The sequence below is a fragment of the Terrapene carolina genome, unplaced genomic scaffold, assembly GCF_002925995.2.
Source record: "Terrapene carolina triunguis isolate 2854851 unplaced genomic scaffold, T_m_triunguis-2.0 Scaffold33715, whole genome shotgun sequence".
Lineage (NCBI taxonomy): Eukaryota > Metazoa > Chordata > Testudines > Emydidae > Terrapene > Terrapene triunguis.
Window position 1 is genome coordinate 4,820,003 of NW_020698066.1, and position 16,107 is coordinate 4,836,109.

Consider the following 16,107-nt stretch of genomic DNA (forward strand, 5'->3'; position numbering starts at 1 on the left):
GCCGGGCTCTGCCTCTCCCTGCTCCTGGCGCTCTGGGGGCCGGGGGCAGGCAGCTGGGGCGGAGGCGGGCTGGGTCCGGGGGCAGGAGGGGGCGGCGGCAGCTCCCTGGCAGCTCGGGCTGCCCAGCCACTCGCCCCGTCAGCGAGCGAGCCGGGATCCTCGCCCCCTGCCCAGCCCGGCTGCGCCCTGCACAGCCCACTCGGGCGGGGAAACGCCGCGCCGCCCTGGGGAGACTCAGAGCAGCAGCGGCAGCGGCAGCAGCAGGACCCCTCCTCCCTCCCTGCATCCCCGGCCCCGCTTCCCTCCCTCCCCGGCTCCTCACACGCCGGGAGCCCCTCTCGCCGCCGCAGCCCGGGCTCGGCTCCAGGGGACGATGCTCTGGCTCTCCAGCGGCAGAGCTCTGGCTCCGCTGCTCCGCTCCCCCGCGCTCCCCTTCGCCGCCTGGCTCCTGCTCAGCCCCCTTTGGGTCCAGATGTCTCTGGCTTCCTCCTTCCTGACAGGTAAGGGGAGACTCGCCCCGCTCCCAGCGCCCACGGGCAGGGGCAGGGTGAGGCGCGCCGAGAGCGCCTCTTCGCCTCGCCGCGCCAGGGCAAAGCAAAAGCGCTTCACGCCTGGCCAGCAGGGGCTGGGGAAACCCGCCTGGCAGACGCATTATCCCTGGGACGGGCTCCGCTCAGCATCCCGGGGGGACTCTGGGGAAGTGGGGCAGGTAGACCTGCAAGGGAAGCGGTGCCCATTTACAAAGGATGTTACTAATGATGATGGGTAACCTTGGCTTGCTCAAGCCCAGAAGCTCTTTGACATCAAACCAGATTCCCACCTCCCAGGGCCACTCTGGGCTCTTGGAGTAATGATAAATCCTAATAACTAATAATAAATAAGTGCCGTTGCTTTGTTTGTTGTATTACTTATTGCATTGTTTGCTGAAAGTACTAGCTCTGCCTTATATTCATTTGTTTTAAAAATGCATAATGATAGTGGGCTAGAATTACATGTATTCAGGCAGGTGAAGACCTACGCTGCTGCTTTTTCTTTCTTTCTTGAAGGACATACTTTACTGACACCTGGTGCATAAAAGAAAATGTTGAGTCAATTTCTAGTAAAAGCAAGACGTATTAGGTTTCAAAAAGTGATTCCAACATGAGATAATACAGGACTAATCGGGGGAGAGACCATATCTCTAATTTGACTCCTTTTGTAAATCGACTCTGGTGGCAGTCTGTTCTTCATGGATCAGAAAAAGGTGCTGGGTTGAGTTGTTGGTATTGTACCAAGGGTCTGACCCAAAGCCCACTGACATAAATGGAATTCTTTCCACTGATTTCAATAAGCTTCGGATCAGGTCATTTACAGAAGTATCCTATTATTAATGAAATACTCATTATTGCATAGGTCATCTGCGAGGAGAAAAAAGCATCTCTGCTGTAAATGGGGCACACTAGGAAAGTCTAGATTTTGTACAGAATAAAAAGGCTAGTCATTTGCCAGCTCTCATCAGGATTTTATAGAAACTGCCCCTTTGAAACTGAATAGTTTCTGTGCATTTGTTTCTGATATTCTTGGTTAGTTAGAGCAGGTGAGATTTAAAACTGAAGGCTAGGAGCTGTACAGGAGTTTAAATCAGAATTAGGAACCTGGATACTGAAGAGCCAGTGAATTAAAATTTGAAAACATATTTTTTATTTTGATTTCCATCTCAGGATCTGTTGCAAAATGTGAAAATGAAGGGGAAGTTCTACAGATACCATTTATCACAGACAATCCTTGTATAATGTGCATTTGCCTGGTAAGTTTGGATTTCAGGTAATAAGAACACTAAGGGCTGTACTAAAAGTAACTGTACAAAGAAAGGAATACATTGTATAATCAAATCTTGGGTATTTGTTGCCTTTATGCAATGCAAGGTTATCTCAGTGCTGAGCTAACTAGAAAATATTCCAGTTCACTATCTTGGAATCATCATTTTGACTTTAAACTCATAAATGACTTTAATATGACATTGTGAGACTCACTGATTACTACATTCATCATGTGCATTCATGGTGAGAATTATTTTCACAAAGTCACATGTGCTCTAGTACAAAAGATTTCTGCATAGCCAATACCTATGAGCAGAGCAAAGAGGTTGAAATATGCGGTTTGGAGGTGCTATTGCTTTACAGATACTGACTGTTGAAAAAAGGGCATAAGGGGCCAAAATGAGGGATGTAACAAGTTAGTAAAGCAAAAAAATACAGATGATTTAAAGGCCAAAACTTTAGATTTGAAAGTACAGCACAGTATATTTTCAGACACTCCTGACTAGACTGATTGTAATAAGAAGACAATGCGAACATACATGATACTTTTATAAAAAGTGTCATTCTGAGGATGTCACTGCTGTTTGTGTTGGGAATTCAGCTTCCATAGTCATTAACTATTACACTACTTTGTAATCCTTTCCTGAGGAAATATCCCCTGTTCTTGCACTGGCTTTCAGTTTCACAGTTAAACATTTTGGATGCTCTTTAGTTGAGCAAACCTACTGAAGTCAATTGGAGTCTTTCCATTGCTATTAATGGATTTTGGATCAGGCCCAATGATAACTTTTTAGATGTCAGTGACAAAGGGGGGAGGGGCGGGGAAGAGAGGCATAGAGATGAAAGAAATAAAAGGAAAAACAAAAAAATACATGAAGATGGATTTTATAATGGGTCCAAGATTTTATGTTTCCCAAATATCTGCCACACAGCTCTAACTAACAGAAAGGAGTTAGGAGCAGCGAAGAAACAATTTATGTAGAAGTTCAATGTCAGACTAAAAGTAACATATCAGGGAAAATATTTATATTTTTAGACCTCTTTATAGTTTGTAAGATTGACTCAGTCAACACACTTTTAGAAAACATGGTTTAACATGGCTTGAAAACAAGGTGGATGAACATTGCAAAAAATACTGGAAGACTAGAAGAATTTTGACTCTATATGGTCTAAAGCAGTGGTTCTCAACCGGGGTCCAGGGCCCCCTGGGGGGCCGCACGCAGGTTTCAGGGGTCCACCAAGCAGGAGTAGTATTAGACTTGCTAGGGCCCAGGGCAGAAAGCCAAAGTCCCACTGCATGGCCCTGAGCAACTTAGCTTCACAGTGCCCCCTATGGCATGGGGTCCTGGGCAATTGCCCTGCTTGCTACCCCTTAATGCTGGCCCTGGCTTTTATATGCAGAAAACCAGTTATTGTGGCACAGGTGGGCTGTGGATTTTTTATAGCATGATCGGGGGCCCTCAGAAAGAAAAAGGTTGAGAACCCCTGGGCTAAATCTCTCTCAGGCAGTACATGAACTGTAAGTATGTGCAAGAAAATCTTTAAAAGATTTTATATCTTACCACTAACTGAAATCTGATAAATTACCCTTTTGCTTTTGTGTACAGGATGGAGCTACTCATTAGTAATAAGTGTTTACAGGATCAGGCAACTAATCTGTAAAGAAGCAAAACTATGGCATTCTGAGTGACTATAAAACAATAGTTTTAATGAGTTCTTACACAAAAATACTTTGCATTTCTATAATGCCTCCCATTTAAAAATCGCAAAGCTTTTTACAAACATTAATGAATTTAGCCTCTGCACTAATAGCCTCAGTTTTGCAGACAATAAATGTAAAGCACAGAAGTCTTACAAGGGGTCTGCGGCAGAAGAGGGAATAGAGGCCAGGTTTCCTAACGCCCACTCCAGTGATTTAACCACAAGACCATCCTTTTCCATCCACAAGACTTCCCTTTGTGAGCGGATATGGATAGTATAGTGGCAGTATTAGCAAACAAACTTTTATTTTCTCACCACAATGCAGGACAAATTACAGTGGTGGTAGGACAGTTTTGGGTCTGCTGACTGAAATCACTTTTAAGTTCTGGGTGGGCAAAGATGGCTTTATGCCAGCTGTGTGACTTCTGGATTTTGAGAGCTTTAACTTATGTTTGGCTGCCAACATCCTTAAAGTGCTGTTCCATATGTTGGGATAGCTGAAGTGCGGAGGTGCTCTGACTTCCCCTTTGTACTAGCAATTCACCCTACACCTGTGGCCCTGTGCCTTCTGGGGAATACCTATATGTCAGGAAAATTCCCAATCCCAAGTAAGCTGTCTTGCTGTCTGGTTTGTGCCATTGGAGTGGTGCAAAGCAGGCTGAAGGTAACTAAGAATAATGCCTCTGCTTTCTTGTATATGGAGGCTTTGACAGTAACTGGAAAACGTAATGGGATCTGGACTTCTGTGTCTAAACAGTGCAGTGGACTTTTTCTAACACTAAGAAATGATAAACAGGTGAAGGTGACTGTCTATATCAGAAGTTAGTAATAACAAAGATTAAGTAAACCAACCTTCTGAGAAACAACAGTAGAAAAAAATATCGTTTCTGTAAATTGAAAATCTACAGGTAAAAGATGATTACTCACATTTTACACAAGAATCCAAGTGTCCCTAGATGATACAGTATGTTCTACTGAATTATACAAAAAAATGAAAATGGTACTTATTAATGAATTTGGCTACAAAATCAGTTTGTACTAACTTAATGCTTAAAAATTAAAATGTCTAAAATATTGCTCTTTCTGAAAATAAAAGCTGTGAAACTTTGGGGACTCTATGGTTGCCTGGAAGAAGTCCAGGCTTTAGAGAACATGTATGAGTTTAATGTGGTATGATGGGTAAAGATATATTTGCTGACAGTCATATGTATACCAGCAAAGTATTGATTCAGTTCAAGGGGGTCATTCATTTATGCCTGCCATTAAATTCTTTAGAACTTTTGGGGATTATAGCTACGATATCCAATGTAAGATACAAGCTGCGGAAATTCCATTCTAAAAATATCTTCACAGATCTGTGGAAATCAGGTTTATTAATGTGCAAAAAAATAACCAAACCAAAAATGCCCTTAGACTAAAGGACTTGATCATGCCAGGTAATATGACCTTGGAACTTTGATTCAATGCACAGAATTATAGTATTGAGGCTACTCAGGCACAGAACTGAAACATGGGCTAGTGAGAAGTTACATAAATATGAAGACCTATCATATAGGATACTGGTTTGAGTTTTTCCAAGTTCATATATGTACTTTAGACTCGAGATTTTAAAAGGAAAATGAAAAACCGAGTACTATTACTGAATGTAAAGGGAAGCTTAGATTAGAATTTGTTAATATGAATGTTCTGTATATAAAATGTGCATGGAATATTTCAAGTTAAACTATGTTATAAGTAAAGTAAATGGGCAAGTTTAACTCAGTTTTTGTTGGTCCAGAGTTTTGGCTGAAAGTGGTCTAAAGCTGAAAATAGGCTCACATCTGATATCATAGTATTTTCTTTTAAAAAATATTTATATATATAGTTCAACATAAGCTTGGAAAAGACATAAAAATGCTACAGTCTGGCAGAAGTAGGTGAGATGAGAGCCTGCATATAATTATAGTGCAAAAACGTAAAGTCCAACGGAATCAATTTATCCTGAATTAAACTTTTGAGCTCTGAATTTTTCAAAGGTGAGATGAACTCATGGCAGCAGTGGTAGTGGTGGTGATGATGATGATGATGATGGATGGTTGTGGTGGTGAAGAGAGCCATATAATTTCATTCTCATTCATCATCGTCTACATAAACCCAAACACCTTGCCAGAAGCAAGGAGGGATCCAAGAATAACCTTATTCGTTGGCTGGAGTCAGACGGATGTAGTTTTAAAGTGAAAAAAAAATTAGCATACCAGTTCAAAGGGATAGGTGAGAAGTGTCTGTTTCCTTAATTACAAGGAACTAGGAGACTAAACCCTAGACAGGTAATGATGGCCTGATGGTTGCAGGAGCTTATCTCTCATGTATTAGACCTACAGCAAAAATGGTTCTTATGCTATCAAGAATACTTGGAGTTTAGTGTGGGGGTGGAGTATTTTTTCCCAATGATCTGTAAGAAAAATGTGTATGTCACATATGAAATAACAGCTGATAAAGCCAGTGGTGACCTTGACGAACCACATCTAAACCAGTTCCATTTCTTCCCCTCACTCTGCCCCCTGCCTTAAACCTGCCAACTACACCTGAGGAGTGGTAATCATACTTCTCAACCTTTTATCACCTAAATCCAGACGAGAAGGAAACAAATTTGAGCCAGAAAGTGTAACCCAGTGATTGAAATCTGAGAAAAGCTTTGAGGCAGGAGCTCAGGAAACTAGAAATCAGAGCTTTGCTTGGCATGAGTTTTATTTCTGCTTTTAACTCCAAATATGCAATATAAGAATTTGACCTTTGCTGATAAAAATTATTAAATTCAGTGTTATAAGAACCAGTATTCCACCTAACTTAGCATGTTTTTGATTCACATATTAAATCAAACCCAACAAAAATAACCCACCCAAGAAAAAAAGCAAGAAAGTTATCCTACCTGGATTTTCGGGATTCTTTACCTGTAAGTATCCCAGTTGGTTTCTATTGCACAAATCCATATCTGAAAGTGGATGGCCAGCATGAGAGCAAAGGTTCAGCACGTTTGATGAAGATGGCAGTGTTTTAGTACATCAGGATTCAATTTTTATTGTGTCAAGATATAATGTAGCCCAGATGAATTTTAGTGGAAAAGTGTATATTTAAAAAAATCATCAAACAGTTCTTTCATACCTATTTTATTTAATATAATTTCAATAGTTTCATCTAACGAACCTACCAAAAGAGCATCTTCTGTCAGTTTGAATGATCCTCTCCCTTTATTACTTTATTACTTTATTACCCCACAAAAACAACGCCACCGAAACCCAAAGAGACAAAAGAGCCTCGGTCACAGTGGTTTAATAGTAACTCTCATAGACTCATAGTGAGAGAATGTTGTTTTGATCAGTATTTGAAAGACTCTTCCTACAGTGCAAACATGCCCTTACATAATGCTGGCTTTTATTAGTTTTTATCCAATTTAAAAAAAGCAAATATACACTCTGTTTCCTAAATAGAAAAATGGTGTCTGGTACAGCTGAGTGTCTGTGTATTTTTTTTTTTTTTTTGCCAGAGACGTTGGAGGCCAGTGTGTGTATATAAAGATATTGGTGGGAGCAAGGATTTACTGAAATCATAAACTAAGGTTAATCACCTGCTGTAGAAACAACTTGGTTTAGTAGACTCTGCAAAGGGATGAGCTAGCAGATAGCTCATAGACTCTGCTATAATTATACTTCCATATACAATAAGTCAGCGTAAGGCTAGATTCTGGCTTACCTGGGTGCATAGGCCAGAAAAACAGCACACAAACCAAACCAGGACTCTTTAGAAGCACATGACACAAGATGGCCCATCTAGTTCTGGTTCCCCTGAAACATATGGAGAAGTCTGCTCCTCAGGACTTCCCCAACTGGAGTTGAGGAGAGGTGTGATGTATATGTACTACCACATACAGATATCGGTACCCTAACCAAGCCATGCTGCCTGCATACAACCTTGCATGTAATTTATTTTGGTTCTGAGAATATATTATGCAGCCAGACCTGTTCATAGCCAGTGTATAGTCATAAATTATACTGCTTTTGTCACATAGTCCTTTGGGGGATCAGACCTATTTTCTGTTGTCAGCTAATATTTAGTCTATAATATCAGTTTAAGTTTGTAAAGTGCTTTGGAATCCTACCTGATCAAAGGCACTATAAAACTGTAAATTGTTAATTATTGTTATTTATTATATGTTACTTGATGGAGTGAGGTTTTGATTTTTGTTATCTATGTGCCTCACGAATTTTAAGTTGTTTCCAATTGTCACATTTCTCCTTGCAGCGAGAGTGACACTGAGTCTTGCCAAGTGTCTTGAAAAAAATTCAAGTGCAAGGTGAACTGTGGTGAATTTCCCATTTGCCCTGCTCTCATCAGTCAGATCCATTTCAGATTGACTCATTGCATTGTATTGTCTGGTGAAATTGCACTCCCCACAAAGGTGTTTTTGCCTTTACATTTCAACTTATTATTCTGCATCATGACATTCACTTTTGTGATTTGTTGCCTCATGAGTGACACAATGTGTTTAAACTGTTCCATAAATCTGCAATAACATAGATACGAGAGGCTTGAAGTAGCTATTTCACATTATGCTTGGACTATTTGGGATAGTGAATAATTCACTACTTGCACATCACTAACAATGACTTTGCTGCACTGAGCCAAACACACAGTGTTGGATTGATTACAGATCTTGGCACAACCCTACTGGACAGAAGCTGACAATAGGAATGCTGCACTCACGTTGAAGATTCAGTATAACAATTATGGGAAAAAGCTTCACTGTGGCATAATTAAAGGCTCTGAAAACTTGAGTACAAAAGATCATAATTAAAATGAATACATTAAATAAATTGTGAGAGGCACAGAAATGCCATAAACTAAATGGAAAAATGTAATATAAGTTGCAAATGTCTTTGGAACGTTTCTATGGTAAGTACAAAATGGATAAGTCTATGTTAAGGCACTTTTTTTAATTGCCAATAAGAATAACATTATTAAAAAGCTGGTCCAATATCAAAATGGAGTTTTAAAGGCATACAGGTACCTGTACATGGATTTTATAGGCTTTCAAGTTTCTTCCATTGGGTTGTTAAAAGTCTTTTTAAAAGTGTGGTTCTGTAACTTAATGACTCACAGTATCAATGTTTCTGGTGTTCAGCTTTGTGCTGCCATATTGGGTGGAAAAAAAAAAGATTTTTTATAACTGTTTTTAGTTCCCCATCATGTTTTAATAGACATTTCTGAGGGGAGAAAAAAGTTAATTGAAACAAAAATCAAGTGAAATGGAAGCTTAGTGTTTGTGGGGGGTTGTTTTGTTTTGTTTGTTTTTTTATATTAAGCTCATAGTCAAATAATGTCATAATGTCATAGTCAAATTATATTGTGTAAAAATCTTTACCTGTGTTACTAATAACACAGCAGAGTATTAAAAAACTTATTGTACTGGTATGCAATCATCTTGTACCTCCTTACGATTGTAACTGCCACCTCTCATGCTTCCTGACTTTTCCTTCTATCCACCAGGCTGCAGCTAAAATAATATTCCTTTTAACCTGCTCTGGCCAGTCACCTTCATGGGCTCCCTGTACCTTTCTGCATCAAGCTCAAACTCATTGTCCTCACTTTCAAAGTGCAGTCTATATCTCCTCCCTTATATTGCCCTACCTACTCCTTGCCTCACGACCTATGCTGTGCTAACTCTTCTAGCTTTCATATTCATTTTGTCTCTTTCTCCCAGTCACATCTTGTATCTGGGTTTGTGTGTGTGTTTGTTAGTTAGTTTGATCCTCAATGTCTGGAACAGTGTCCTTCTTGCAGTGTGCAACACATCTTTACTCTCAGTCTTCCAGTCTAAGATGGCCAACTTTCTAATTTGTGAAAACCTTCCTCACCCCCTGCTCTGCCTCTTCCCCCTAAGGCCCTGCCCCCCACTCATCTTCACACCACCACCGTCACTTGCTACTCTCTCCACTTCCCTCCTGCCACCAGCTGAGCAGGGCTCTAGCGGTGGAGGGGTGATGTGGGCAGGAGGTTCGAGGGCGAGCCACACTCCAGGGTGGGAGGGGTAACTGGGGCAGGACAGGGCAGGAAGAACCATGCTCCAGGGGTGGAGCTTACTGGGGTAGAATGGGGGAGGGAGAGCCGTGCTCTAGAGGTGGAGGGGTGACTAGGGCAGGATGCGGGGGCAGCACCCTGGGGCAGGGCACAAAAGAGGCTGAGATGGGGACCCGGGTCGTGAGTCCAGCCACCGGCCCCACTCCTCAAATGCCACATGCTTCAGGATCTCTCCTCCTGGATGCCTGCTGCTGGTACCTCTCTCCGCCAGAGCCACGCAGGTCCTGAGTGCTCCTCCAGCTCCAGCAGCAGCTGCTCGTCCCGCCTTCCCTATGGTGGAACGGAAGCTGACTGCAGACGGTTATTCAGGTAACTGGACTTTTGTTGTCCGGACAGTAGTGCTGACTGGACACTGTTAGGTCCCCTTTTCGACCAGACTTTCTGGTAAAAAATCGGACACTTGGCAATCCTATTCAAATCTCTCCCTAAAAACCACCTGTTTTCTTTATTTGTTGTTACCCACAGTTCCTCGTCCATTCCCTACACCCTCCTGGTCTGAGGTTGTCATTTCTTGTGTTTTTCTATTTTAGATTTTTTTTTAGAGGAAGATACCACAGCTTTTTTGCCAAGCAGATTGATAGTGCTGTTAATTAATATTGGCGTTGGAAATGTGTTTTGTTACAGTGAAAAATGTTGATGAAAATGAAAAAGGGTGTGGTTTTTGCTGAAGTTTTTCTTGAAATGTTTTTGGATTTTTGTTGAAAAACTGAAAACCCCACAATTTCTGGTTTTTTTGTTTGTTTGTTTTTGACAAAATAATATACAATTAGAACTGGTTGGAAAATGCTGAATGTGTTAAAAATTGGGTGAAAGATTGAAGAATTTTCTGTGGAATTTTCTGACATTTTTCCTCTCAGTTTAAACCAGAAAAATCTCGAAATTTATAAATTTCAGTAAAGAGTGAGGGGAAAATTAGGAACCAATTCCCTCCCCTTTGCTCCTCCCTGTCTTTCAGCCAGTTCCAACAGTAATAAAACTAGAGATGGGGTCAGCTGTGCAATGTTCAAGTTTAGTATAGAGTTTGGGTTCAAGGATGAATCAAGTTCAGGCCAAGTTTAATGATGTCAAAATCACATAAGCTGTTCTCATGAGTTTTCAGCCCCAAATGTGGGGAAATGAGACTCCATACATGTTCATTTTTATTACGACAGTTGAGAATTTACAGAAGCTCTATAATTGTCTCGGGCTCCAGTGTTGAAAATACTTATTCAAATGAATAACTTTACTCATATGAGCAGTACCATTGACATAAACATTATCAGCATCAGGACCTTCCCTCTATCATTATTCACATACATCCTTACTATTAATCTGGAACATATAGACTATTAAAATGAGGCCTCTATAATTTCATTTTCAATCTCAGCCATGAACTATTTTCAAATAATCTGTAGAGAAAGCATTATTCACTGAAGAAATTCATAAATAATTCTGAATAGTGAGTACATTTCAGAAAATTGCAATCTGCTCACAGACAATTCACAAACAGAAAAAAAAAAGACGATATTTGCATTATTATTTGCACAGTTTATCTACAGATTATCCACTCTCATCCCAGAGAGGTAGTGGTCAAAAACAACAGAAATACCACTCTTTTAAGCCCCTCTAAACTGGGATTTGTACAATTTAAATTCTTTAATGATGATACTTGGTAAGGTATCTAGGTACTCAGTTCCCAATCCTGCAAAGACTTAAAACACATGCTTAGTTTTATGTACTGTGACTATTGTTTAAAGTGAAGCACATACCTAAAACTTCATAGGATCAGGATCTTAATAATGAAATGTGGGAGTTTGTTTGTGTATTTGTTTATTTATTTATGTGAGAGTGTCTAGTAGTGATTGGAGAGCTACAAAAAGAGGAATTAAAGATCTTGATTGTCTTGATCTTGTGCTTTGTTTCTTTAGTCTGACTGAGCCATGGCTAGTGATTATGTATAATTGAGGAGGGGTGGGGAAGAAGATGAATAAATTGATAAACAATTGCTTGAAGGCCACCTAATGAGGGTGTTTTCAAGATGCTAGTTAGTGAAGCACCTGCAGGCTGTACCTTTTGGAATTCACTGCTACAGGAGGGTATCATCATGTCAAATGTGGCTGGAATGGATTTTAACCTAACATGTAGCTGTGCAAGCTAAGACATTGACAAGGGTAATCAAATCACATACTTCAGAGTTCTATTTAATGACTTTTGGGGGAAAGAAAATGTTTTTTCCTTTATAAGGCACAACTAATTTTCATGTTTATCACTTTTTTTTTAATATCTGATGTTGGCTACTGCTGAAGTCAGTCTACAAGAATTGGTGGATCAGTGATCTGAACCGGTAAATGCTTTCATGCTAAAAAATGCATGTTGGGCTGCAAATGTGGCTTGCAATAGTTTAGCCTGGAAACAAGGATTTTTTTAAAATAACTTTTTGAAAGAATGTTGGAAAATTTTACTTTAAAATATTGAAAGAGTAACAGGTAAGAACTTTTTTTTTTTTTTTTTTTTTTAAGGGCGGAGGCCTGGTAAGAATTGTACTCTAGTCTCATTAGGCATATATGGGGAAAGGAAAAACATTATGATGTTGAGATTTAACAAGTAGCTAGTGTACACGTGCAAAAGTATGGTTTGTTTAACTTTAACATTAGGAGTTCTAGGACACAGTGCTAATGCACCATCTATACAGCTGCTGGTACATAATTTGATTGATGTGTGGTAAGGTCTCTAATCCACAAACAAAGAGCTCTGTTACCCTGTTAGTAGCTGTGGCAGCAGCATTAAGAATCTCCAAAATTCTAGGGTGTGACTATAGCTTCCATTCATTACACAGGGTGATGTGTTCAATACCTTATTGTTTATAAAAGTAGGGGTCTCTTTGTCACCCTCAAATCTCTTGGTGTGTTAAACCAACCCACATACTGAAATGTACAAATGTCAGAGTCAAAAAAGAGAACCATATAACAAAGGGAAGCTCACTGGAAATCAGCCTTTTTTGAGGGATGAAGATGTGTTCCGTTGGCTCCTGTCTGTTTGAGCACTGTTATCTGTTTTGTGCCATGCAGCATAGGAAGATTGGCGTAGTTTCAGGCATACTGAGAAGAGCTAGATGGGACTTCACTCCATGAAAGTTCTGTGTGACTCCAGAGCCAGATGTTGAATAGCACTGTTTGTAAGGATTTTAAGCATCTTCTCAAGATTTTGCACAAGTCTTGTGTGTTTGTGGGTGTGATTCATATATGACTAGGGCCCTCATTTCTTTTGGCTGAATGTTAAAACGTCTAAGGAGTTCTCATTGTTACACACACCATTGAATGTCCTCTTAAAGTTACTAAGGCCTCTCATGCACTATTATTGTGGAATCTCTGAATTTTAGACTGACTTTTCCTCCTCCCTTTCCTTCCTGCGTTTTCCTTTCTGCTTCTGTAATAGTATTGCTGTCTGAATGCTGTCTCTTCAGACTAATCTGTGCCGTTGCACACAGTGAAATCGTTGGTGGCTGGGTTTCTAGCTCTGTGGATTTTTGGCCATGCATAATCCCCTTTCCCGGCATTTGAGGCTTATTATTTGGGCTAACAAGATGCTAGCTGCAGTCAATACCTATATAAATATAACCAGCTAGCAAAGATCTTATTCACACCTGATATATCATACAGCCTTTACAACCATCAAGAGACATAACTGCAGGAGCCAGTTCTAAAGCAGGTTGTGTTCTCAGTCTCACAGGGCCCCTTATAGGCTGTAAGAATTGCTGGTGGTCAAGGCCAACCATGCAGATGTCTTTAAAGTGTCCCACCGGTGACCAAAAGTCACTTTGTCAAGATGACAAATGGGTTGTGCATAGCTCATTCACGCTGTTTCTTCAGTCTGATGTCAGCTCCATTTACTTGTCAAAAACAGGTATTTTTGTTACTTCCAGCAGTGCAAGTGGAGCCAGGGGCAGGGAGGAGGAAAAGGGAACACAGTCTATGAAAAATATATTTGTATTGCTTCTGCTCAATATATTATTATTATTGAGATTCATAAGCTTTGGCCATTCTAGACTCTGTTTGTACATGTGTGAAAGAGAAGAGAATTTGCTTTCCAGAAGTGAGACTGTCCCTGCAGGGCTGAGATTTCTGCCTGAAAAATTCAATGGTTGCACATGGTTGTGCAGTATTAGTTTCTTCTTTTAGACACAGTAACTTTCTTTCCAGAGAAACATTTACAAATAAATATGTAATTACCTGGGTCTGCTTAGTACCACAAGGCATTCTGAGTGTTTCTCCTTCAAAGAGCCAGATTTGAGCTTCTTAACTCATACTGGTGGTTTCATTGACTGCAGTGAAAGTATTCATTGTGAGTAAGGACTGCACAAACTAGCCCAAAAGTAGCAGTGGCCCAGCCACAAAATGTGGTCATGAAGCAGACACACACAAGGAGAAGATCTGTCAAATAAGGTGCCATTTTTTCATAGTCACTTTTGTGACCATGACCTCATTTGGGCCCTGACTCTGATCTCATTATATCAATTGGACGAGGATCAGGCTCTTTGAAAAGCCAACCACCGAGATAAGCTATCCATACAGTGATTAGCAACTGCCTCAATGTGACACTAATAACTGCAGCACAAAGCTCAGTCCTGTTTGACCTGAGGTTATGAAGTGCAGAGAAAGGAGGTAATGCTGGGTGAAGGCCAGAGAGAGGAGACCCTGAAAATTCTTGCCTCCTTCAAAAAGTCCAGGTTGAAATGGCCATGTTCCTTGCACCTCCTTTTTAACCTGCTCCTCTATGGAAACTGGCACAGCACTGCTACCCCCTTTGTCTCAACAGACCTCAGTGAATAATTCTTTCTTTTTGTACACTTCTGTGTATCACAGGCAAGATCACATAAGAAAACAAAAAGCAGGGTCAGCACTTAACAGACTTGAACACGGCTAAAAGAGCCGTGTCCGGAGGCCACGTGCTTATAAAACAAACCCTTGCTACTTTCTTTTGGGCTACTATTTTTATTTTGTGGTTGTTCCTCAAGCACTTTGGTCCTATATGAAAACCTGCTTAAATTAAGAACTTCTCTGATGCTGTCCTGTTGTGTGCTGTTTTTTTTTTTTGTTTGTAATCTACCATTTTTGAGAAACTTTTAGGACTCTCCTTGATTTTTTTGGAGGGTACGTGTATTGTGGGATTCCGTGAACAAAACCAACAACCACCATACTTTTAAAAGTCTTTTTGAAATTATTTTTAAAGGATAAAAAGAACCCCTTATGTATCCCGTGTTACTGCCTTTGGCATACATCATATTTTTAAGGATACAATACCATGAGAACACTGTCATTTAGTGATGTATTGGGGTAATATATCATCAGAACATCTTTTCTTTAGAGGATACGGGCAGTAAAAGACCAGGCAGATCAGCAGGGGATCATCTTTTTTTCTTTTTCTTTAATCTAACTCTGTTTTTAGGTTGTACAGAAGTGAATTTCTTCATGGGATATGACTTGTTGCAAAATAAGCTAGGAGGCCCAGTGGGCTTTGTAAACCCTTTTAAAACTGCATGGCTTCAGGGGTTTCTTTGTTCAGAGTTTTTCATACAGGCTCTGGCCTTTAAGACAGCCCCAAAAGGCCACTACCTGAATCTCTAGTGTAAAAGCTTAGCTAAGCAGACATCGGATACAAAAAGCAATAAAGGTTGCTCTCAGACACAATGATGGGTATGTCCTTGTTCAGACAATATATTTATACATTTATTTCATTAAAATAACTGAGTTAATGCAACAGTTTTAAATAAATGTTCAGTAAAGTCACATTACAGCATGAAGAGAAATTAAGGACTATCCACTTTGTGTACATAGATCAAACAGAAACACTGTGTATGGCTTCATCAGAAAATGGAAATCTTGAACTTGAGGACTGATGTGTTTCTGGGGTTTTTCTGTATTTTCATGGTGGTGTGCTTCACTTTACTGCAATAAAGCCAACCCTGGGAAATAAACAGAACACAGGCAATGGGGCCAAGATGGGAAGAAATAGAAGTGGAAGGGTTGCTCTGCTGACAGGTCGGAGTTGACGGAAGGTTCAGAGATTGAATAGAACTTCAAACTTTGGCTTGGTCAACATTAGAAAACTTGCACCAGTATAACTACATTGGTTTTAAACCAATCTTATTAAACCAATGCAAATCCCTAACATAGAAACACTTCAAATAGTTTAACCCTTGCTTAAATCAGTTTAGTTTAATTTGGTAACTTAACTATGCAAACTTCAAAGGTTATTCTAAGCAAAGGTTAAATTCGCTTAAGTTTATCTACATTAGGGGTTTGCATCAGTTTAGCTAGATCAGCATAGTTGTACAGTATGCGCAAGAGACACACAGCTATAACTGGGGAAAATACAATATGTTTTCTTATTCATAGACTTAAATTCAAACTGACACACATCCTATTTGACCAAGATTCTACTTGTCTTACTGACTGCTGAATCTTATGCAAATTAACATCGACAAAGAGCTATTTAGTATTTACTATTACTCCTT

At 40.1% G+C, this 16,107-nt stretch overlaps 1 protein-coding gene across 2 annotated transcripts in view; it reads left to right on the forward strand.

Moving 5' to 3' along the window:
- Positions 1-332: 332 nt before the first annotated feature.
- LOC112117057 (BMP-binding endothelial regulator protein) overlaps positions 333-16,107 on the forward strand; it is a 209,443-nt gene continuing 193,668 nt past the window's right edge. The window contains exons 1-2 of one of the 2 annotated variants that reach the window (XM_026663488.1): positions 333-500; positions 1,701-1,786. In XM_026663488.1, the coding sequence (XP_026519273.1) occupies positions 374-500; positions 1,701-1,786 (213 nt within the window). In that variant the 5' untranslated portion in view covers positions 333-373. The remainder of the gene's footprint in view (positions 501-1,700; positions 1,787-16,107) is intronic. The other variant, XM_026663489.2, reaches the window with a different exon arrangement.